The 24877-nt window shown below is 38.2% G+C and overlaps 1 protein-coding gene across 5 annotated transcripts in view; it reads right to left on the reverse strand.

Moving 5' to 3' along the window:
- The window catches only part of CADPS2 (calcium dependent secretion activator 2), a gene marked incomplete at its 5' end in the record, with an annotated part of 283646 nt that overhangs the window by 207627 nt on the left and 51142 nt on the right, over positions 1–24877 (reverse strand). For 4 of the 5 annotated variants that reach the window (XM_083860055.1, XM_083860056.1, XM_083860057.1 and 1 more), the window contains one exon: positions 19193–19306. In XM_083860055.1, coding sequence (XP_083716181.1) covers positions 19193–19306 — 114 coding nt within the window. Of the gene's footprint in view, positions 1–10256; positions 10356–19192; positions 19307–24877 lie in introns of those variants that run through there. The other variant, XM_083860058.1, reaches the window with a different exon arrangement.

Here is a 24877-nt window from a genome sequence, read left to right on the forward strand (position 1 = left end):
TGATTTGGGTTAGGAGAATGAAAACTATATCTCCCATTTTCTAAAGAACAAATTCTCCATCAATGAAGAGACTGACTTTCCTCAGTCAAGGAGCCCTCTCCATTTTCCTAATACAGCTGAGACATGGGAAATTGGCTCTCTGGATTAATGATATTACAACATTCATCTGGAAAGGAAGCAGTCTTTATTCTTAGTTCCTCCTCTTAGGCATGGTAATCTGTTTTAACCAGCAACCAATTAGTTTAAAATACATTAACACGAGCATGAAAAAAATCACTGGAGAGAAGCCTCAAAGATGATAAAATGCCAATGGAGTAAACAGACAAATAGATAAAAGCTCTGGAGAAGCTATTGCTATTGTAGTTCCTAAAGTCAGAAACTGCTCACAAGCTTAACATGACCTTGTTTACATCTTTAGAAAACAAATATTTAAACTCCTGAGCAAGGAATCTGACTCAGTTACCATATGTGAAGTCTGATAAGGGAAACCTAGCTTATATTTAACTAACATATCAAGGCTGTAGTTAGTCTGATCTTAAAGGTTCCAAGCAACCATCTCACTTGAAGAGGTCTACCCGAAGAGTTAAGACTGTCATATTAATAACTGTGATAGTATTTTTTTCTGCACTAACAAGATATATAGCTAAATCTCCTTCTGCCAGACTAAAACTAGTTTACTAGAAGTTATAGGTATCCGTTTAAAAACATGTTGAGTAAAACCCTTGGCATTTTAATTTATACAATTTTTCTTTTTCTTCTATGAACTACAAGAAGTGTTAAATTAGAGGCAGAGAGCAAGCATGTAATCTTGTAACTACAGAACTTCTCTTCTCCACTGCCCCCTGTGAATATTTCTCTTACCAATCTCCTACATTTAACATATTCTCAGTTATACTGATTGTTACATTACAGATGTTTTACACTCACTTTAATTGCAGGCTCTCCTTCCTCGTAGATATGGTTGCTTTTATCCAACACATTTGCAACTACAGTTGGTGGGCAATCAACTTTTATTAAAATGCTCCTAATTTTCCACATCCATTTTCCCCTTCCCATCCAGTGAATCTTAATAGTTTCTTAAGCTTCAGAACTTTAGCAATTCTTCTATGCTTCAGAAACCAAGAGAGTAGTTGCATTTACTCCAGCAGCCTTGCTGAAGAGTCTTTTTAATCTGCACTCTGGTTTACAAATAAATATTATACACACACACACACACACACACACATATGATGTTCTTTTCTATGGCTCTTTTACTTCTCCTACATCCCTTCCTGGAGATGGAACAAATGTAGCAATAGACAGCAATTAAAGTCATTAAAATCATTGCAGTTTGATCTCCTGGGCTGCATGGGGAAGAGTGTGGCCAGGAGGTTGAAGGAGGGGATCCTGCTCCTCTACTGGCCCCAGTGAGGCCACACCTGGAGTGCTCTGTCCAGTTCTGGGCACCTCAGGACAGGAAAGACAAGGAGAGGGTCCCACAGAGGCCACAAAGATGATGTGGGGACTGGAGCATCTCCTTTATGAGGAAAGACTTGTGGAAGCAGGGCTTGTTCAGCCTAGGGAAGAAGACTGAGAGGAGATCTCATCAATGCATATAAATATCTCAAAGACAGGTGCCAAGACAATGGTGCCAGATCCTTTTCACCAGTGTCCAGTGACACAAGGAGCAAAGGCCATAAACTAAAACACGAGTTCCACTTCAACATAAGACTTCACATTGAGGATAACAGAGCACTGGAACAGGCTGCCTGGGAAGGTCATGGAATCTCCCTATCTTGAGACATCCAAAATCCACCTGCACAGGTTTCCTCTGTCACCTGCTACACGGGACTCTGCCTTGGCAGAAGGTTTGGACTAGATCATCTCCAGAGTTCCCTTGCAACATTAACTATTCTGTGATTCATGCAGAATAATTATGGGTTTGTTTTCTTTCTTGAGTAGTCTTCCTTCTGCAGAGTTACCACTTGCTCTCTACAGATCATAGTTTAGGTTTCTGCCATCTGAAAATATGCTGCACCTGAAGATATTTGACTCCTTCAAATGAGAACCATTTTGTACAACTACTCACTTGGATTACTGGAAATTATTTTCAGCTTTTAATATACATACTATGCTTAACTGGCATTTCTTTAAATTGCTTTTTCCTATTTATTGGAGCTTTGACAGACTTTTTCTTATTTTGTCTAAGATAGGAGGTTATGATTTCATTTATAAACAATACATTATCTTGAGGTTATTGCCTTCTCCTATGGTTTGTTTTTAAAAATCTGGTACAATCTTATTCCAATTTTCATCAATCCAGTTCTTTTCTGGCTTAGATAATGGCCATCTTTTTCATACAGCCCTTTGGCTGTCTAAACTTTAGCTAGTTCTGAACAAACCTCCTCCTCCTCACAACATTTTCCTCAAGAACATACTGAAATGCTCCCAGCGCAAGGCACAGGGCCAGCTAAACAGGCAGCATGAGCTTCAGAATGCTGCCATGGAAATCCTACTCTTTAAGTCCTATTTTTACATGACCCAAAAGATATTCCTTAGAAGTCCTATATGAAAAATCATTGCAATAAGCCCTAAAAAGATCTGATGGTATTTTACAACCAGCTACATGAAATCTCCAATCAAAGCCACCTAAAAATAATTTTTCCTTAACTTTCCCCTCCTTATAACAGAAATTAAGAAACAAGTTTCTCCCACTCTCAAACATAAATCAGCAGGCTGCATGAAGAGCCTTCTCTTCTACCTCTGAAACTATTTTTTTTGTATTTCTTTTATTTAATACTGTTGCTTTCATCATGGCCACAAGACATGTATGATTAGAACTATTTTAACATAATTAACACTTTTTTTATTTTAGGGTTTTTGAAGTAGATGTTTTGGCAGGCAAGGCTGTTTGCTTTTTACATGTTTTCTGGAGGAAAAAGGCTGGATACATTCTTTCCTTCCTTAGACTTGGTTACCCTGTTTGTCAATCAGTGCAATACAGTTGACACTGCCCTCACCAAAGTTTCTCTTCCAGAAGTGTGGCTCAGGATGCTGTTGGCAGACAGAGGAGCTCTGGGAAGCAGCCTGAGTGCCTTGCACATGGTAGCAGTTTCAGACTAGCCAGTAGCATTCCATATGGCCATCATTCTGGCCCATCAGGCCCCATGCAGGTGAGCAGTGCAGCCATCCAGCATGGCATAGAGATGCAGGAACAGGACAACTGGTGCTCTCAGAGAAGAAAACCAGAACAAGAAACTAGATTTATTGCTGCTCTGGCCATGGCTGTAGCAGTCAGGCTGTGTGCTGCAGAAACACAGCCATGGAATCAAACAAGTGGCAATACCATCAAGCTCAGCTGAAACTTATTTCTGAGGCCTCCTGACACACTGCTCCATCTGCCCTCCTGAAGGATAATTTTTTGATGTGGCTTAAGTGTCCCCAGTACCCAAATGCTGTAACAGTAATTTTCCCCTGCTGTAACCAATTTGTTTTCCTGCCTCTAGCTTTCAGCTTTCCTAATAAGCTGTCAATTAGTTATGTAAATTAGAAAAACAAACATTCAGCTCTGCTTATGGCCACCTCTTACTCGTTGCTATCCAAGTTTACTGGGTCTGTATTGCAGATGATGAATTTGATTATGAAGCCCAGCCCTCACAGAAGGCAAGGCAGCACCAGCAGATTTTTTTTACAATACAGACTTACATGCTGGAACTGTAAATAACTGTGTGCAGTTTTGGATGATATTAGAAAGATATTAGCTATTGGAGAGCATCCAAAGGACAGCACTGAAGATGGCAAAGGGCCTTGAGGAGGAGGTATGAGGAGCAGCTGAGGTCACTTGGTCTGTTCAGCCTGGAGAAGAGGACAGACCTCAGTGTGATCTGCAACTTCCTCATGACGGGACAGGAGGAGCAAAGACTGATCTCTTTTCTGTGGTGACCAGTGACAGGACTCAAGGGAATGGCCTGAAATTCTGCCAGGGGATGTTGAAGTTGGATGTTAGAAACAGGTTCTTCGCCCAGAGGGTGCCTGGGCACTGGAACAGCTCCCCAGGGAGGTGGTCTCAGCACCAGCCTGACAGAGCTCAGGAAGTGTTTGGACAATGTTCTCTGGCACATGGTGTGACTCTTGGGGATGGGGCTGTGAAGGGCCAGGAGTTGGACTCAATGTTCCATGTGGTTCCCTTCCAACTCAGCATATTCTATGCACATAAAATTTCCACAGAGTTTTGGTCCATTATTCACCCTTCATCTGAACGGATAATCACTGGAAAAATCTGTTTTAAACATTGCTTTTTAAAACACCATGTCTCCTTATTTTTCAGGAGCTCTAAACAATTTTTAACCAACTTCTGTGTAAGGCAGAAAACTGGTTTCTGGGCTTGGACTGGATGTGTTAAAACTTGGTACAGATGTAAAAAACTGGGGGGTATTTCTAATTTAAACAGACCTGTCAATCCAAATGTGAGCACCAGAACCTTAGCCTTTCTGCAAAATGGAGCCTGATATGCTGCTCTGGTCCAGAATAAATAAATTCCTGAAGGCTGTTATGTGATGAGTCCCTTGCTGGAGCTCTATTAATTAGCTAAATGTGTGCTGAATTTTAAATGTAAACAGCCTCCCTTGTAGTTGTTTTTCATGAATGCATTTTATTTCACTAATGGGCCATGCTTAGGCCATCTGTCTGACCCATGCTCAGGCTGACAGGCAGCAGCTGGATCTCATCACACAGCAACATGCGGATTACAAGCACCAAGAACATTTTACAGAAATCACCTTTAGAAGTGTAACTTTGCGGTTTTTTCTGACTTCCATTTCAAGCTTCTGTAAATTCCAGACACGCTTTACCTTCTTTCACCACAAAGCTTACTCGGGTAATGAACAAAGGAAAGAGAAATACCTCCAAAAAATCCAACACCCCCACACACACACACTCTCACCTCCTACCATAATAGATAAGGCATTTTGTACTCATTCTGAATCTCTGAATTGCAGCAGACTTATGTCTCCAGTTGATTTCAACCAGAACAGCAACTGTTTCATGATCACAGGTTTGCAAAATTTAAAAATGTGTTTTAAATATAAGCAAATAAATGTTTTAAAGAATCAACAAAGACTGAGCTAAATGCTTCCATTAGTTCAAATAGTCTAATAAATATTATTCTGTTGTTACACTGGTATCCAGCAAAAGAATGCTGGACACTGAAGTCCTGGGTGTTTTCTCAAACAAAGCAATGGACTTGAACATGCGGCAGGTCTGAGAGACTTTCTGCTACCCTATCCTATGCGGAGAACAAGGAGATAAAAATGTAGCAAGGCTGCTTTAGGAGTATCCAGGGTCTTTTGGTGCTGAAGGTAACAAACTCCAACTCAGAGACTCTGATTAGGCTGTAACAATACTTTGACAGGAAAAGTAGACTTCCTTTTCAAATCACCAACTCCTGTGTCAAAGTCTGTTGACTGGAAAGGGAATGCTGTCATTAACAAAAGCTGTTAACGTGTCCACACTGCTGTGTAACCATAACTCTTTCTGACAGTTCAACAGCACAAACTTAACATTAACAGCTCTTCTAACTTAGGCTGACAAGCAAATTAAGACCATAGTCAAAAATTAAATTTGCAGACTATAAGTAATGCTTTCTACATTGTTAACCTCAGTGTATTTTAAGAGCTTTCAGTAAAAAAGGTTTTTCCCCCTCTCTAAACAAATAGTAATTAGACATCTTATTACTGCTTACACTGCACAGTTTTCATTCTATGCCTGCTCATGGTTTGCAGACTCCCCTGCCACCTGCATTCACTATTACTTTCTTAAAGGATTCAATCTGGGTTCATAGACAAACACAGGGCTCATGTACTTCTAAAAGAAATGTCTCATTCCTGGACTACTTAAGTTATTCCAGTCCCTGTACCACATGTTATTTACCTACACATCTTTTCAGTCCTTCAGGATAACTTATTCAACTTTGTTACGTTTAAATACAAACATTTTGGAAGCAGGATTGGCCTCCTGTCTCACTGGAGGAAAAGAAAGATGCACCTTTCATTTCAGTAGAGGAAATTAGGTTTAAAGAAATAATTACTGTGAATACAGTAATTACAGATTACAGAATAATACAGCCCCTGCAAGTCTTCATACTTAAGTCAGGAGAAATTACTATGCATATTTAGATCAAGAGCCATAAAACAATGCTAAGCCTGAAGACATCAGAGTGATCAATCTGATTCTGAAGTGATGCACTGTGGCAGGACATTCCTCACCCCTTCCCTTCTGTAATAAGACATCAGATGTTGTTTATAGGTAAGATAACCCAACAGGGGGTTATTTTTGGTGCCAAGAGGACTGGGACTGGGACCCCCAGCTGAGAATAAACATCTTGGTCTGGAGAGAAGATGTATAGAGAGAGAAAATTTAAATATCATTGACTGAAAGTCACTGATTTATACTGTAACACCTACACAAATTATAACAGGCACAGAAATGTGCAGGGCTTCTCCCACAAAGTTTGGATGCATCTCCCCGTATACTTTTCTGGAAATTGAGAAGAAGAATCACCTGCATGTCCCATCAGCAACTGGATGATAAAATACATTTAATCCTAATCTATACTATTTCTTCTTTGTAATATAAGTACCTCAATGCTGTGTATTGTTTGTCTACTAGTGGTGTTTCTGTGTTTATCCTGTGTAGTAAGTCATCAGTTAAAGTCTTACATCTGTTAAATTTGTGTCTATCAAATAAATAATTAATTTTGTAATAGACTTAATTGGCCATTATTAAGAACTTGCAACAAGAGCGGGTTTTGGGGTGCTGGCTGCCTCAGTAAAGTTACAGTCCACTGCCAGAGGCCTGGGAAAACACAAAAGCTCGTTTAAAACTCCCCTCTCCATTCCAAACATACACACAGTTCTTCTTAGAGTTAATGGCAGAAGAGAAATCTGCATTTCACAACTTTAATCATCTTCCCCTCAACTGCTTGGAAATTTCTCAGTGACTCCTGTTCAAGGAGGCCTTATCTTTGTTCCACAGGCAGTCTTAAAATAGTTATAGCAGCTCTCACATGTAAATTTTTCTTTTCTTGATGACATTTTATTGGTTATAGAAGTCTGACCTCTGCATCATCAAACTGTCTTATAATGCTGGCAGACAATTCAGTCTCCACAGGCCTACAGAATGCTGTTAGATGTAAACTGCACACCTGTTGGGTCATGATGATCAGGCTGGCACATTGGAAGGATGCAGCCCACCTGCAGTCCTCAGACCTATCTTTGTAATATTGCCAAGGAAACAAAAGCTGCATACTCATTCTGGGTTCATTTTCAAATGTAGAAGAGCTCTCCTTGTTGTATATCAGAAACAAGGCATCTTACACTTTTCAAGTAGATCCTGGGGTGAAATCTCAACTTTTGTTTCAGAGATGTCCAAAAAAAGGACTTTGGCATCCATACATATCTGGGCCAATTGCCACGACCACGAGTCCTGTGTGTTTAGAGCTGACTCCTCACAACAGTGAGAAACTTGTTACTCACATGAGGGTGGTGGTCTTTTATTCCTCTAGGTCTTTCAAGCATCTTCTCTTCAGGGCCGTGATTGGTGTGGACTTGGATCTATCCTTCCTCTCAGTCCTTTCAGCTTTGAAGTTCAACACCAGTGTTGAACATGTCAAACTATAACTACATTCAGAGTAGCATAATGGTGGCATCAGGAGAACCCAAGTAGGGAAGAAGGACATTTTATCTTTTCCTTTCCGATCAATTCATCATCAGCAGAAATTGACTTTCTGAAGCAGTACTCACTGCTAGATGGATTAGAAAAGTGGTAAATCTCTTTCATGTGGAAGGATGAAAGCTTTAGCTTACTTCCCAGTGAGCCCTTGATGTATGTGCTCAGTAGTCCAAGAGGGAAAGAGAGCTAAAAGCATCACAGTGAGCTGCACTGTCATGGTGGGGCTGTGGATTCCCAGCACACTTTGAGACACACTCCTTCTTTTTCCCCTCTGAGCCCCTTGCCAGAATTAAGGCACAGAAGACCCATCAGCTCAAAGCATGCAGTGAAACACAGGGAGATAAATGGCTCACTTCTTTTTGTTCCCTTGTTTCGTTTTCTCAATTGTATTTGCAGCATATTTGAAGTGCAGTCAGAAGCCTGAGAGTTGGAATAAGGCAACAGAGATCATTTACAATTAATCACTGACTACTGCTGTAACCCTCAGATTAGAACTGGTGTTTCAAAACAACTTTTTTTCTCCACTTTTTTTCTCCACAGCTTATATCAGTTACTGGAGCCCCAATGACCAGCTTACTTGATCTTTGCACAACTGAACATGTATAAATTTTTTAGGACAGTATACCACTGTCAGAATAAATGTCTTTTTTTTTTAAGATTACTTCTCTAAGCCTATCACTCTCTCCTAACACAAGCAGAGAAAGAATGGTCAGACAGCAACTAAAACCACCTTTACTACATTGGAGGAATTGATTGTGGAGGGAGATAAGACAATAGGGCTTTTAAAACATCATCCATATGCCTTCTTAAAAACAAACTTCTGAGAAATGAGAAAAGTTAACATTTTAAAAACTGATGTAAGGCTTATTTTCCAGATACATAAGTGCCTGCATGAAATACTAATACAGTAACCACAAACTCTTTGAATTGTTGAAAGACAAAACTGAAAAACTGGTTAATTGCCTCATCCAGTGATGGAAATGTGGACAAGCAGAAAATCTCCCTGAGCCCTGGTGACTAGACTTGAAGAAAACACTCCTGGAAATCCTTGCATGTGCCTCCCCTGCTCTGGTATTTTTTCATCAGAAATCTCCTTTGATTTGGCAAAGGATATCCTGACAAAGGATAGTGAATATCCTGGATTTTGATCTGACACAATATTGCTGCTTGAATGTTACTAAGTTTGGGAAACTTGCTCATTGTCTTTTTTTAAAATCAAGTTTTTTTAATTATTTGGCTGTTTTGTTTTGGTGGTTTTTTTCATAGCTTTCTGCTAAGTTTTATTGAGCCACAAATGCTCAAAAGCCAAGAAAGAAAGGTAACTTTCTTTCTATTATGAAAGATTAAACTTTAAAATTACAAAATTACTTAACTGAAGGCAAAAATTAAGAATATTCTTCTAATTTGCAAATTTATCTCAAATAAAAGACTTCTGCACTACTGCCCTGGAGGAAGGTATAAGAGATAACAAGAGAGTAAAGTCAAAGAGGTTTCAGTGTGCATTTCAGTACTACTGATCACATTGCATGTGTCACAGCTCATTACAACACTGCAAAAAACAGTATAGAACTAGACACTTAGATATGCTTTGTTTTCTTTTGCTTCCATGTAATTTAACTACTTATAAAGGAAACACTCTTGAAAGCATTAAAAACTGAATTGCATTCAGAGTCAAGCAGTAAAACAGTGAAGAGGCAGTATTAAGATACTGACTCCTGTGATTTGTTCACAGATTTCTACCACAGTATTCCAGATTGTCTGGACATAAACAAACCAAGGAGAACAAATAAAGCAAAAGAGAATGACCAAATAAACAAGCTGTAATTTAATATATCAACTGACAAAGGTGTACTCCTTTTACTGCTAATGTTCAAAGAAAGAAAGATTACAGAAGACTTGCAAGCTAACAGACTCGAAAAAGGGAGATTGTTTATTTGTGACTAATCTTATGCTGATCAGGAATGAAGATCTGAGAAAAGCTTGGATTTCCTTGAAATTGAAACCTCATCTCTGATTAATATACTTACTCTTAGATTTAGAAGGCTCTGTTGCAGGAGTACCCACAGACTAACATATTTGTGAAGCATTTTTATCAGTGAAAACTGCAGACACAAACACTTGGAAACAAAGGACGCCTGCTGCTCTCAGAGGAAAACCTTTCCTAGTTTATGAAAAGTACACTAAGAATGAAAAACTTAAATAAAACAAAAATATCAAGGTCTCATTCCCAGGAGATTATTCATTTTCTCATGCTGGGCTGTGAACCAGCATGCTGACATTCAAGCTGGGGGGAAATGCTGAAAGTAATGTGACTCTCACAAGTTCCAAGCACCCAGTTGCAGCTTTCTAGCCGGGCACTGCTGCCCTTGCAGCATGCTGAGCATCTCAACAGTTACTTTGGCATCAGTTCTTAAGATACCAGGAAGCACAAAGATGACCAGAGAAATCAAATCATATGCACATCTAGGACCATATGGATCTCTAAGTACAAATGCAGAACTGCATATTTTGACTATTTCCTAAGAAAAAAAGAAAAAACCCCAACCAACCTGCAACATGGTCTTTAATCATCTTGCCAGTCACTGGCAACTGTGCAAGCAGGCAGGCTGTGTGGGACTCAGCTCTGGATGGTGCAGCACATCCCTGTGACCACATGCTGGCAAGCAGACAGACAAGCCAAGTCTGGACAAGCTAACTGAAGTACATACAGGTATAGGGTAGCTCAGGGAACAGCTGCCATAGACACGTGCTCAAAACACCTGCAGACCTGTTCTTCTTCCTTTATATTATTCTTAAAGTTCTAACCCCTTCTGATCACTCATTTTGGTAAGGACCATCACTACCTGGGTGAGAGGAATTACAGAAGAAAACATAAAGCAGTACGAAGTATCAGAACCACACCCAGATCTGGGGCTGTGTTTGCAAGCCTAACAAATAAGAAAGTGAAAGGTCCAAAGAGAGACCATAATAAATTCCTGATATAAAATCTGGTATAAACTTATATACACTACAGATTAAGAATATGTAATTTGCTCAGTTTTGTTTGTTTGGTGTTTTTTTTGTTTTTTTTTTTTTTTTTTTTTTTTTTTTTTTTTTTTTTTTTTTTTTTTTTTTTTGTTTTTTTTTTGTGGTTTTTTTGTGGTTGTTTTTTTTTTTGTTTGTTTGGTTGGGTTTTTTTTGGTTTTTTTTTTTTGTTTTTTTTTGGGGGGGGTGTTTTTGTTTGTTTTTGGTTTTTGGGGGTTTTTTTGTTTGTTTTGTTGTTTGGGTTTTTTTGTTAAGGAGGCAGAGGACAGACACATTTATATAAAAGGGTAATTCAATAAAAGAAGGGATTGTACACTTCACATTTAAAACAAAGCAAGCTAAGCAATGACATTAAATTAATGCAATGACCTTAAGTTAATAGGAAAATCTGAATGAGGAAATTAGGAGAAATGGTTTAATGGCAAGGCCAAGTGGAAAGAAAGTTTCCTTAATGAGGTAGATACTGTTCACTAGCAATGCTTGAAGAAAGCATTCAGTAACTGGAACAGACTGGGTAATCTGTTTCTCCTAGTATGCTCTGTTTAAGATAATGTTGTTTCTTGTTGAGTATCTTCTGTGGATAGAAACTTAATGCCTGCATTTAACTTTGAAGAAACCTCTTGTTTGCTAAGTGAGGAGTACAGCATTCTTAAGGCAACATGAAATAGAAAAGCCATCTCTAGAGTACCTTAGGAAATAAAAGCTTGAGAAGAATCTTGTTTTCCAGTGTAGCTTTTCAGAAATACTCCATGGTGGGAAATGTAAATAGAGCAAAACTTAAGAAAAAATAGCTTAGAAAATATTTACATCATCACTGTCTGTATTCTGCCTTTACATTTCTCAGGATATAAAAAATTATTGTTGGCTTTTAAAATTAGAATCAGAACAGATTTGCAATGGAATTGAGAGAGATCAGTGAGAATTTAAAACCTCACTTCTCATTTACTGATTTCTGGATTTCAGCCATGCATTTGCTGACTTTTTTTTAGCCCTTACTGCCATGCCTTCACTAGGTTGGTTTACTTAAAGATTAAGAATTCACCATTAACAAGCACTTTTTCAAGATACGACTTTTTAAGTTTAAAAGCTTTTGAGAAGTCACGCATCTCTAAGGTTTTGACAGGTAAAGCTTTCTAACACAAAGTAAAATAGCGACAGAGAGGCTCAATTAAAACACGAAAATCAAAGTTGTTTATCCCACCATCTAGAAATCCAAGAATAAGCAAAACAATAAATACCAATTCTAAAATTTCAATCTGATGGTGCATGAAAATGAGAGGTTTTCTCCTTTTCTGCTTGTTTGTCGAATGGGTTGAGTTTTGAGTGTTTGGTTTGTTGGTTGATTGGTTTGGTTTGCAGGTTTTTTGTGTGGGTTTTGGGGGGGTTTTGTGTGTTTAGGATCAGTAAATCAGTGAACTGATTAATTAGATGAATAAAGCAACAATGGACAGTGGATTGCTAATCAAAACTTGAAGCCTAAAGAAATTACACGAGGAAATTCTAGAACATAAAGAGTCAGGAGACAGAGAGACCCTGACTGGACTAACTTAGGCTCAAATGGAGTCCATAGGCATCTTGTAAGAATTTTCACTTCTCTTGTATTGAGATACTTCAAGTGTACTACTAAGGTGAAACTACACACCTCTGTCAGGTCACAGAGAGAAACAGCAATTCAGTTATGGCTGAATATCTCCTTTTATATAAGGAGAAAAAAGTGTCTTGTTGTTCCACATTGATTTGGAGACTCCCAAATTTGGAGATATTGCTGAATGGAACACATATAATGGCACAAAAGAAAATTCACTGGCATTAACGTAACTCTTAATGAAATATTTTCTGATATTATTTCCACATCCAGAGGACTTTAAGGGCTCTGTGCTGAGACCTGGAAAAGGTAGCAGCAAGGATAACTTAAAAAGATCAAGACTTATCATCCTTTCATCATGAAGTGAAAGAAAAATCCTTCCAAATAATGATTTTCAGGTTAAAAAATGCAGAATAAAATGTTACTATCTCCTGCAAGATTTTGGTAGATACGATGTTAAACTGTCACATTTTTTCCTAATATCAGACTAGCTGAAAAAAATCCCCACTGTCTTTAACTGCCTAGAAGACAGTATCAATGAAAACATGTATAGTGTATGTCTCAGTGCAACATGCTGTTAATTGCAAAACCCAGGTCCTGGTAAGTTTTGTTTTCCTCTGAGACTGAGATTAGGGAAAAAACAATTAAGCAAAGCAGACCAAATTCACTGTTGTGTAACAGTGTGGGCCATTGCTGGTTTTCTAATTGGTTTGTTCAGATTAATAGACATTCAGAATTTATCTAATAAGCAAGTAGCTGACATCACATAATACTTACTACAGTAGAGACATACCTCACTACCCAATACTAATTACCTCTGCAGTGCAGTGTCAGATCTACAAGGCATCCTTCTTTGCCTGGGACAACAACAGTCACCAAACAAACAAAAAAGGATACCATTATTGGAATTTTTTTAAATCTACATTCAATGAGCCATTCCTTTCTGTCTTCCTATCAGCACATCTGAATCAAAGGATTGGTATAAGTAATTCAGGCCTTTTATATGCTAATATAGAAACCTTATGGCATTCTCAAATGAATAGTGATCATCCACAAACATGAGTGTCCAGAGAGCCTGGACAAACAGTAAAATACAGTTTCAACAGTAGCTGTATGTTTCTGTGCAGCTGCCCAGCCTCTCTGATACCATACAGGTGAGAGTGACAAGGGGAGTTCCAGTCTGAAAATGCAATGAATGTAACTATGTACATGTAACTGTGTAAAGCAAGAGACTGTGGATTTCAGCACAGATATACTTTCCATGCAACAGCAATACAACTGCACTCTGGAGAGAAAGCTGCACATCACAAACCCTGCAGTTCCACTCTATCAGGTCTTTCCTTAGTGTGGAAGAGGGTGAGATCATGTAAAGCACGTTTTAATTTGTTGTGTCTTATCTCCCCCTCACTACTTTCAAGAAAATAATTAGACTTCTAACAGTAAGACAATCTCCATCACATGCCAAATTGTGTTTGGTGATCCAAAACACTAAAGGCATTAGAGCTTCTTCAACAAAATTGATGACCTAAATAAACCTGTGTTGTGCATCTTTCCTGGGGGTGCCCTAAAACTTTTATGAAGCTTTTCAAAGAACTAGCTTACATCAGACATCTAAAATAACAGTCCCGATAGAATATTACACTGACCTTAGGTCTGCCAATGTTTTCAAGCAACTGGAAGGAAACTGGAAGTGCTAATGGGTTGCACAAATGTATCTGGTGTTGAAAGGCATCCTCACAAGCCAAACCACAGGACTACTCTAAAGTTAATGTAAAAAACCCATCCTTTTGAAGCAGCTTCTCCTAGTTTCCTAGTCTTCTATGAGACTATACCAACCATAAAACCCATGCTGGTGTAGTACTCAGATTTTTGAAGAGAATCTGCAGAGCAAAAAGCCCATATCCTTAAATACATGCATATGCCAATTATGACTTTTAAAAAAATGGAAGCAGAAACCAGTAAATTTATTCTCTGGAACTGTTAGCTTCTACACTTATTAGCCTAATGTACTTAAATAAATGGTTAATCTACTGATTCCATTATTTTATCTCAATAATATAAAACCAGAATGTTCCAACATTTAATTACTATTTATTTTGTGTGTACTATGTTTTGATTCTAATGAATGCTTTTTGGTTCTTTTAGGTGTCATCCTCATCTCTAAAACATTCATCAGGATCAATTATGCCTTTTGTTGCCTTGAATAAAAATGGTGTGCCTAAAATAGCTGATAGTAAAAAGAAAACTGTAAAACTAACCACTTAGTCCAGAAAGCTAGTTCCTTTTTGTCATCTCATCAGTGAGATCCTTCTGCCCTCAACACCCATGCAAAAAATTTTCAGACCAAGCTTTCCACAATCACAGGCAGAAATAGCATCATTTCACTCCTTTCTTTACAGAAATACCTCAACTTTTTTTTAGAGAGTAACACAACATTTAAGGTCTTCATATAAAAAAGCTCCCATGAACACAATTCATCCTTTTCCAAGGATAAGTGCAAGAGCTTGCATTAGCAGTTCGGGATTTGGTACCATAGGAGCTTGGTAATTGTAGGACACTTGGCCTACTTACTGCAGAAGCTGAAAGGTGCCACCTATGCACACTGGTATGAAGAAAAGGAAATGCTTTCTTTTACCATTTAGAAAGCTGCTAAGGGTAGATTGGGGTTGGATGTAAGGAAGAAATTTTTATAAGAGTGGTAAAATACAGGAAGAGATTGTCCAGAGAATTTGTAAATATCCTACTGTTGAAGTCCTCAAAGTCAGATCGGATGGGACTTTGAGCAACTTATCTAGTGAAAGATGCCCCTACCTGTGGCAGGCAGATTGGACTACATCATCTTTAGAGCCCCTTCCTACTCAAATCATTCTATGATTGTGTGATATGGGTCCTCTTCTCTTTCATATTTTGTATTTTCTTTGTTTTCTACTTCTAATTCATTTCCTGCAGCCTGGCAGTGCCAAACTAACACCAAGGTTTGTGTACACAAATCCTCTCAACTTAAACAGAAAGTATGTTGAATATGATCTTTGTATCACAGGGAAACTGGTACAGTCAAATAAAGTCTGATTTTAAATTCTCAAAACACCCCACAGTACTAAGTGTTACAGATCCCACATTTAACATTCAGATTTAAGCAGCATGAAGCAATCATGGCTTAGAACCACACATTAAAATGGAGCAGCAAGAAAAACAGGAAAAACACCAGTATGGAGCACTTGCAGCTTCACATTACTTTAAGCAGAGTTGAAAACCTGAGAACTTGCAATCATTACAATATTGAAAAAGTTTTCACATTATTTCAAACATTCATTACAGTCTTTGCATCCATTTTACTGATACTTAAGACTCTATTCATTCAAGACCGAAGGATCAGCACTGCGAGTTTAGCCCAAGGTATATGCATACCTATTAGAGGTAAGTATATTAAAGGTAGCAAATAAACCTCTCAGGGCTCTGCACAACAGCATTTTCCAACCTCAGTGAAAGAGCATGCAAGAATTGATGAATGAAAGATTATTTACTATTTCACAAACAAATTTTTAAAATACAGGGTTGAATTAAGCAAAAAAGACTTTATTTCATAAGTCACTTTATCACTTAATTTTATACTTAGCAGTGTGTCCAATATAATTACTCATAGAAAATTGCCATATGATTGAATTTTTCTCTTTATCTGAAAAGCAGCACCACCATCTGATGTTCTACTGATTAGACTATGGCTCAGTGTCTGTAATGAAATTTTATGCACAAAAAAAATTAAAATCCTATGTTAACTCTGAGAGAATGATTTCAGAAAGAGTAAACATTTCCATACCTTCTTTAGACTGAGACTGAAGGGGAAAACAAGACAATCATATGTTCATGCATACAAAAATGAAACATGCTAAATTTCAGTGAGACTTTCAGAAAGTGTGGTGGAATTCTAGGAGGTGATTACACAGAACATGAAAATAACCTTTTCTGGAGAGTTAAACAAGATTTTATGTAACTTTTCCTATGAATATAAATTTTTTTCCTACTACATTTTTAAGACAAATGAAAACTGATGCCAGATTATTCATAGATAGTCTTAAAAACCACAGCAGCATTGGAAAAGACATAGTGGAGGAAATAAGGCAAAATCTTGACTGGTGTAAACTTCCCAAGTGGTTCTGACAGGAGCATGACTTACAGCCTAGTGAAATGAATGCTGAAATTCGTATTTATTTACTTAGCAAATAAATTGATTTTTCTGCAAATAATTATAAAAAAGTAAACCAAAGACTGAGCAATAATAAGTTCCTAAATCCTTGTAGCTTTTTCTTAAGATTCTTAAGAGGACACAGTCTGAACAAATTAATTAATGGCGGATTACAGTGAAAACACCTGCAACTACTGATACAGAATTTATGTCACATCCCCAAAACAGAACTTAGCTTTTACATTCAAAGTTAAAGTAGAAAATCAACTACAGTAATGAATATACCCTGGATTTGCAAAGAATATAATAACTCTCAAACCATGATTACTGCATAGGATTAAAGTTAATAATTTTCAGAATAAAATAATTACTGAGCAGAACACGTATTTCTTTCCTGCCCTGACAGGTAAAATTGAACTGTAGGTGAGCAACTAAAGTGAAAGGAAATTAATACGGAAATTTGTAAGATGCTGTGAGACAGAAACAAGGAAGATGCCCATAAGTCAAAGTACTACCAAACATCACAACATGGAAGATGTGATGGACCATCTGTGGTAGACATAGAAAGGAGAAAGCATCAAAGCCCAGCATCAACAGAACACACAAAGAAATAATAGAGACTAATATTTTCAACCAATGGGTAGCAAAGAAAAGGAAAAAGGCGCAAGAGACACATACAAATAAAGATGAGAATATGTGATCAGATGCATAAAATTTGAGCATTAAATCTACTGGTAACTATCTAGTACAACCCTGGAAAGAAATTAAATAGGACTAGCAAATGTTGACTCAAACTGCACAAATGAAAAGGGCTGTGCAAGTCTGGAAGGAAGTCTAAGGAAAGAATGTGAAATGGAATTGGGAGGCTGGGATAAACAAATCTAAAAAAAAGACTGAAATTACAGCTCATACATCAGCTCATGGTATATTAACACAGGATGAACCCCTTGGCATCATTACATCCTTGATAGTTATGCTGAGTTTTGGAATTGTCTGTTTGAAACTGGGCACCCAGAACACTTGTACACTTAATTCAAAATGGTGAATGTCTGAAAATAGCCAGAAAATTTGAGTCTTTCATTTTATAAGGCTATCTTAGACTATTATGCACAGCCTTTCATTGCGAGAGCAGATATGCTAAAAAGGAGTTCTCAACGCATCTAAAAAAATTCATTTTAAAAAGGCATGAAGTAAATCTTAACAAAACAGTTAGAGAGTTAAGACATTTATTTTAGAATTATTTTTATTGACTATCACATCCTTTCCAAAGAGCAGACTACTTACTCTAACTCATCAAGCTTTTTACACTGTGTGCTAAACAATGAACTATAACCCGTAAGTCCTTTTCAGCTCTACCCCAAGTTCAGTGTCTTGAGACATCCTCCTACTCTGAAACCTATTGCTGGGCCACTAACTAGCTCAGCCTTGCCCTGTACCACCTCTCAAACTGTCCCTCCTCCCAGCCTTCACTTCATTGCCTATATAGAAAAGTGGATTACTTTCTAGCCACTTCTGTTGTGTTCTCACACACCTAAAATAGTACCTTGAGAATGTTCATATTCTAGTTTCACCTGCAGACTTATCCACATCTTTTCACAAGTGTTTTTGTGAGAATCCCTAATTTCAAATGCCACAGCACTGACTGGACCATAATATGGGAAAACTCACACTGATTTTTATGGTTTATATACAAATTTCTATTTCTACACACTGAGTCCATGATTTCAGCATGACAGGAAAACCATTTGCCCATCCCTCTCTTTTTGGCTGTGCAATATAATTTATTGTCGATAAAACCAAGCTGGAACATAAATCACATCTTTTTCAGCTTGAGGAAAAAGTTATTCACTAGCAAAGAATAGCTGACAGGAAAAATGAGCAAATAATATACCAAAACCAAAGCTAATTTTGGAAAAAAAAAAAGAAAATAAAAAGATGTGGTAGGCTGAAATATGAAGGAAGACCTCTCAAAAAGGCACAAAAGTCTAACATCCAGCCTTTTTGATTCATTGAATAGGTCAGAAGTTAGATGAAGCAAAATGAAAACACAGTAACGCTCATTAAGACTAAAAGTTAATTCACGAGCCCTGTGCTGCTGGGGGACTGGGAGCTGACCTCTAGTTTGGAACTGGACCTGTCCCTTAGGCAATCCAAACTCCACCTACAGAACTGCACTGGGGCTGTAGGCACTGAACATGCCTGGGAGGTCACAGCAGATTGTGAGAGCTGGCCTGCTTGCACAGAAAGTTTCAGTTCTTTTCGAAGGGAACAGGCAGGTCCTCACCAAAACCTTCTGCATGGTAACTAAAAATCTGAAGACATATTTCTCAGGATGGTAACTTACAAAGTGCTGATTAAAAGAGCTACCTTGGGCATATGGAGATAAAGATAGCAGCGCCTAGTTGTATCAAGTGCTGCCAGGAAGATTTTTAGCACCAGGGGTTTTTCACTTTATCTTCTCTTTTAAATTATTTTTTCCCTTCTTAAAAAAGGGTGAATATTTTCCAGTTCAGTTTCTCTCTTGCGCTCAGGCAGTAGATTTCAACTTTTCAAACAGCAAAGCTGGTTTAGGAGGAAATTGTTTCTAGAAGGTTTGGAAGTTCACAGCCTTTCAAACTTAAAATTACTTTCCTTGTACCTGCATTAAAAGGTATACTATGAACATAATAGAGAGAACAAAGCACACAGCTCACCTCATAGTAACTTCGCACAGCATTGCAAAATGCTTCATCTGCTACGATTTGTGTCTCCCCATTCAAAAAGGCCTGGAAACGTTCCTTCAGCATCTGCAGCTGCTGCTTGTTGAGCTATGCAAGGAAAAAACAAGAGAGGGGAGAGAACAAAAATAAATGCAGTTAGTCCCTGAGTAAAAATATCCAGCACTGTATGCACTTGGAACCTGTGAACTGGGAAAAAAAGACAGAGGCTCCCTGGCCCCCCGGCTCCCTGGTGAGTGGCAGCTCTTGGGAGACCCAGCTGGACAAGCCACGTTGTGGCAGGCAGACATGCAGGCAGGCAGCATATAAGGAAACTTCTGCTCTTTCCCTAGTGTCCATGGGATGCCAGAGGGAGGTCTGCATGGATACTTCTGTGCAGTATTTTATATGCATATGCTGAATATAATGGCTGATCTTCTCCATGGCAGCAGCAGCAGTTAATAAAACTTAGCTCTTAGCTTGTCTTTAAATATATCCTTTTCTTTTCAGCCTTCAAATAACTGAACATAAACAACTGAGATGCCTCAATTTTTTTGAGTAAACTAGGCACTACCATTAGAGTGTTTCAACAAGCACGTGCACTGTGAAGAAAATGGAGTTCTAGCCACTGATGCTACAACACTACGAACCATAAAACAACTGGATCATAGAAAAGAGCAGACAAAGGTTCCAAGATTGAGACCCAATAACATTTGGTGGACTTCATATCAAAGCTGAGTACATTTTGAAAACAAACTCCTAGAAGAGCACATTACACAATCAAACCTTGCAATCAACTCATTTTTATCAAAGTTTAATTTTAAGGGAATAAACAAAGTTCAGAAGCTCTCCAGGGATTCAGACACAGATAAGGTTTCTATCAACTCTTTAATTATTTACTAGGATATTTCTCCTTATCAAACCTGTGAGAAGTTTGAATATCACATCATATTCTTGAACTTTAAATTTAACACCAAAAAAAAATTTCAAACACAATTGACGGAAAGGTTTTTTCATTCCTCCTGTATTTTGCTGAAGTAAAACAAACAAACGTATGGCCAGAAAATGTAAATATTTTTTCAGAGGGCAGAAAGTGATATTTGTAATAGCTAACCTGCAGCAAATAACACTGCCCCCAATGGCATGATCATTTCTTATTGAAGAATTTCTTTGGCATCTACAGTAAATATGGTGGCCTTAGGCTTTCAGGTCTCTTATGTCAACACTGAAGTAATTTAAGCAACAACACTGTTATAAAATTAGCAAAATCTCTGCTATCCTGATAATGGGCCTACCCATGGACAACTTCTATTTTCTTAATATCACAGGAAGATTTTCATCCCATACAAAGTTTGCTAAGTTTGCAAACTCATGTGCTTCTTTGAAAAATGTAAAAATTTTCTGCAAAAGTCTCCAAATCGATTGCAAACTTGAAAGCTGTTTTATTTTGACAGGAAACAACAGTACATCTATATACTACTGGGTATCAGAAATCCTCTAAAAAAATAATGAAATGTAGGCAGGAGTGATGCAAAGCCGAAAACTATGCCTCTGAAAAAAATCCAAGCTAATTAAAAATACATGATAATTCGGTTCCTCATCTTAACAGAACAATTAACAATACAGAACAAGCCCCAGGAGAACCTTAAGGAAAAAAAGGCCTCCTGTAGAGGCAAGCAAACTTCAATAGAGGTTGCTATGATTTGCATAAATTTCCTCCATGAACTCCTGTGAGCAGCAGCCTGACACTGACACCCTGATCTTGTACCACTGCTAATTAAAAATCAATGGGAGAAATACTCATATTGTGTCTGCACATCCACACAAAATGGTACCTATCCACCTGCCTGCCAAACAGCCACTCCTTGCACAGAATCTTTACGACATTTGATGGCTGTTTCTAACAGAAATCAAACCTAATTCCACTGATGTGATTCCTCTTATTCTTCTTTCATTTTCTAAATATTTTGGACAAGTTGAGATACCAGAAAATACAAATCATTATGGATGGTTTGAGGGGTTTTTTTCCCAACATATGCATGTTTTTGAGGGACTTAGAAAATATATGAGCACTCACAGAGACAGTGCCCCTCTGCTGAGCGAGCAGCTCCTTCATCCCATGGAATATTCACAGCTCTGCTATGAGAACATGCAGGCTTCCTGCCAAGGCAATTATGAAAATGTGTTTTCATCCTTGCAGACTTCATTCTTTAGGTGATTTGCTTCTCTATTACCCACATACCAAACAAAAACATTATGAATAAGGCAATGAAATATAAATTTAATTCTGACTTTCTCATTTCTAACCATCATAGTTCAGCAAACTTAAATGCCTTTAAAATATTTATACATGGCTTTCATATTCACTTCTTTAAGTAGTAAAAATTTCTAATGGTTGAGTGGCATTTTAAGATTACTGTGTATTTTTTAGATTACTTTTATTTCAGTGCAAAATCTGGATGTACAGAAAAAAGTTCTCCTGCAAAGCTAAAAAAAATAGTATTTCCAATAGAAAATATTAAAAGCTACAACTTGCACTAAGGATGATCTGAAGCCTATTTGACATGTCCCAAGTACTGTCACATATAGAGATGCAGTTAACTGTCAAGATACAGAATAATTTATAGTAGTCTACTGCAGCATACAGCTCCCCTTGGTTTTTTACTTGTCAGACTATTGAGTGTACAGTGAATTCTCTCTCATCTCTTTTTTTATGTTGGTCATTTTTAATGAATACATTAACACTGTTCAATTTGAAGCACTTAAAAATGAAACAAAGCTAACAGTAAAAGTAATAGCTTGGAAATGAAGAGTGAAAGACTAATTGCATTGGAATGCTGTAGTAGCAAAAGCAGAGAAGCAGGTGTTTGTACAGGACATTAGCTCTCAGATACTGCCAAGCAGCTCAACCTGTCAAAGTCTGATCTTTGAAGCTGGTCAACTTGGAACAAGAGAAGACATCATGTATAACCAGACTTCCAAGAGAAATGCTTAAACTTAAGGGCAGTATGCCTGGGCAGATTCCCTTTGGTAGGAGCTCCCATAATGGAGCTCAGAGTCCTTCTCAGGAGCACTTCCCTTCCATTGCACAAGCCCTTTCCCCCTCTGCTCAGTGCAAGACCCACACACATCACACCTCCACTTTCAGTCCGCTCTCATCTTCACTGTCAGGGTCACTGTTTCCACATTTTAATTTTAGTAGGAAGAGCCAAAACCAGGAAATTTATCATAAAAAAATACATTGCTATATGTACCCCCAAATGTAAACTAAACTCAGAATACCACCAAAAGTATACAGCAAAGCCTCATTGATTCTGTTGCTTTCCATTGCATTTCTATTTCTAAACTGCTTCAGTTTTTGTATTGCTTCTTTGGATTTTGCATTCTCAGTGGTACAGAATCTGTTGTCACAACTCTGTGTGATACTTCATAAACAACTACTGCTGTTTCATAGGAGAATGTATACTGTAACTAAATTCCAGTGACTCAGAATACCAGATTTGATTGCATTCTGCAAAATGACTGAAGATAAGTAAAGACAAATTTAAGGGAAAACAAGATTAACTGCCCTTAGATTTGTTTTTTTCTTTATTGCAGTCATACAACAGATAAAATCTTATCTTCTGTTCCATCTCTGTGTCTTTCAAAAAAGGTAACCTTTTTTCACTTTACATTCGCTAACCGTAGTAAGCTATGAAACAATGAAAATATTTAATACAGAGTAAACTTGTCAACAAGCAACTTAATTTAATTAAGAATAACATTTTTAAGTTGCAGTAGCAATTTATCCAGAGTAAGATAAAAGCATGAAAGAGCCTAAAGCATTTAACTACTAAAAAACTTTCTCACCTTACATTTAACATTTCAAAGAAGTCATATATGCAGATATATTCATCTTTGAGCATTAATTTAAAGATTTGCTTTTTCCTCTTCTAAAATGAAAGTTGGGTATGAAAACTTAGAGGCACTTCTGCTTTAGCTCCACTCATACCTTTAAACAATTTCAATAAATGGATTTTGCACAGAGTTTAAATACCTATTTTTATAAGAAGCTGCATTTCAAACAGATCTCGTCTTTTAGGAAATTATTCCAATGTCACAAGTTTTGCTTCCTTAAATAATAAATTCCAACGACGGAAAAATGAAGCATCTATGGATTTTTAAGCATATTACTGCTTATTTTTAAGCATAATACTGCTTTGAAAGACAGAAGGAAAAAATAAAGCTGTAGCTTTTCTGCGCTTGATGCTTCATTAAGAGCATCTTCATCTGCTTCTCCCCGCCTCAGCGCACAGAGCACTCACTACTGCCCTGATCACACGCAGCCCACAGCGGCTGGCAAAGACATAACTCACAGCAACACTGCCCCTAGAAAACACTTTGGCCTTACAAATGAAGGAGTTTACCACAGGGCTGCGCGTGGGCTGCCCGGCTGTTCCCCCGGCTGGCGGCCGGAGCAGCCCCGGCACTGCGGTGACACCCGGCGCCACCTCGCGGCCACCCCGGGAACACCGCGGGTGCCACCTCTGCCAGGACCAGCAAGCCCACGACCTCAGCACAAGCCACTGTTTTTTCTCTCCTCACACACTGTAGGGTGCGATTACTTTTTTTCTACTTTTCAGACCATATGGGTATTTTAGGGAAACAGCAGGAGGTGATGACTGCAATATAGACAGAGCAAGATAAAATATTTTTTACACAGACAGCAAAAACACAGGGCTAGGGAGGAGCCAACCAAAGAACTTCCTGAACCCTCAATGCTGCAACGTGCATTGTCTGTAGCACTAAACCTAAATCCCTTAACACTTCCTAAAAATAGGAAGCATTTTTATTTCAAAATTACACCATTCTGTATAATGTCTTTGACAGCAGCAGTTGGTTTTAAAAAACTTTACTCAAAGCTATAACTTTTGAGAGCAGAGTGGAAAACGACCCTGATGAGGTTTCCCTCAAACAGTTGTCCCTCTCTTCCAATTCAGTCAGGAGATAAATTTTCATCTCCTGAATAAAGAGAACTGAAGGTACAAATAAATCTTTTCCCAGTCAACTTCTCACACATATCTTTGAACATAACTTTGACAACCTCTTTGTCAAGGGAAAACCAAATAAACAGAAAAATAAGTCAAAATTCTGTCAAGGACTAACTCATCCCATTGCCACAGTAGCGTTCTCAAGGATGTTGAGCTCAGTGACTCCCTCCCTGTGTCGTCCTTGCAGGGTCTTCCAGTTCAGTGGGGAGGCAATAGTGGTCAGCCCATTACAGCAGCTTTCCTCCTCCCAAACCAGCCTCAGGAGTGGCAGGACTGCATCTAAGGACACATGAAAAAACTCTCACTGTTGATGAGTGAGACTCAAGAGCCACCCAAGCCTCCACCACTCTGCTGTAATTAAGGGTGGTGGGGAGGGCTTTATCCAGAGGGTCAGACTGGAAAGACATACACAACTCCTCTGTGAGAGCCAAGAACAAGGCATTGAGCCTTAAGCTGAACCCATCATTATCCTCTCTTTCCAGGAAAACCTAATACTTGTGCCACATCATTGCCTCTTAGTGTGCTTCATCTCCCATTGGTGATGAGAATAAGCCTGCAAAGCAAAAAGCCAGTTATAAACTGGCTTATACTAGTTATTATTCTTGCTCTGTTTCCTCCCCCTCTCTCCCATCTTGCCTCCTCTTCCTCTGCT

Source organism: Zosterops lateralis (assembly GCF_965231275.1).
Source record: "Zosterops lateralis genome assembly, chromosome: 4".
Lineage (NCBI taxonomy): Eukaryota > Metazoa > Chordata > Aves > Passeriformes > Zosteropidae > Zosterops > Zosterops lateralis.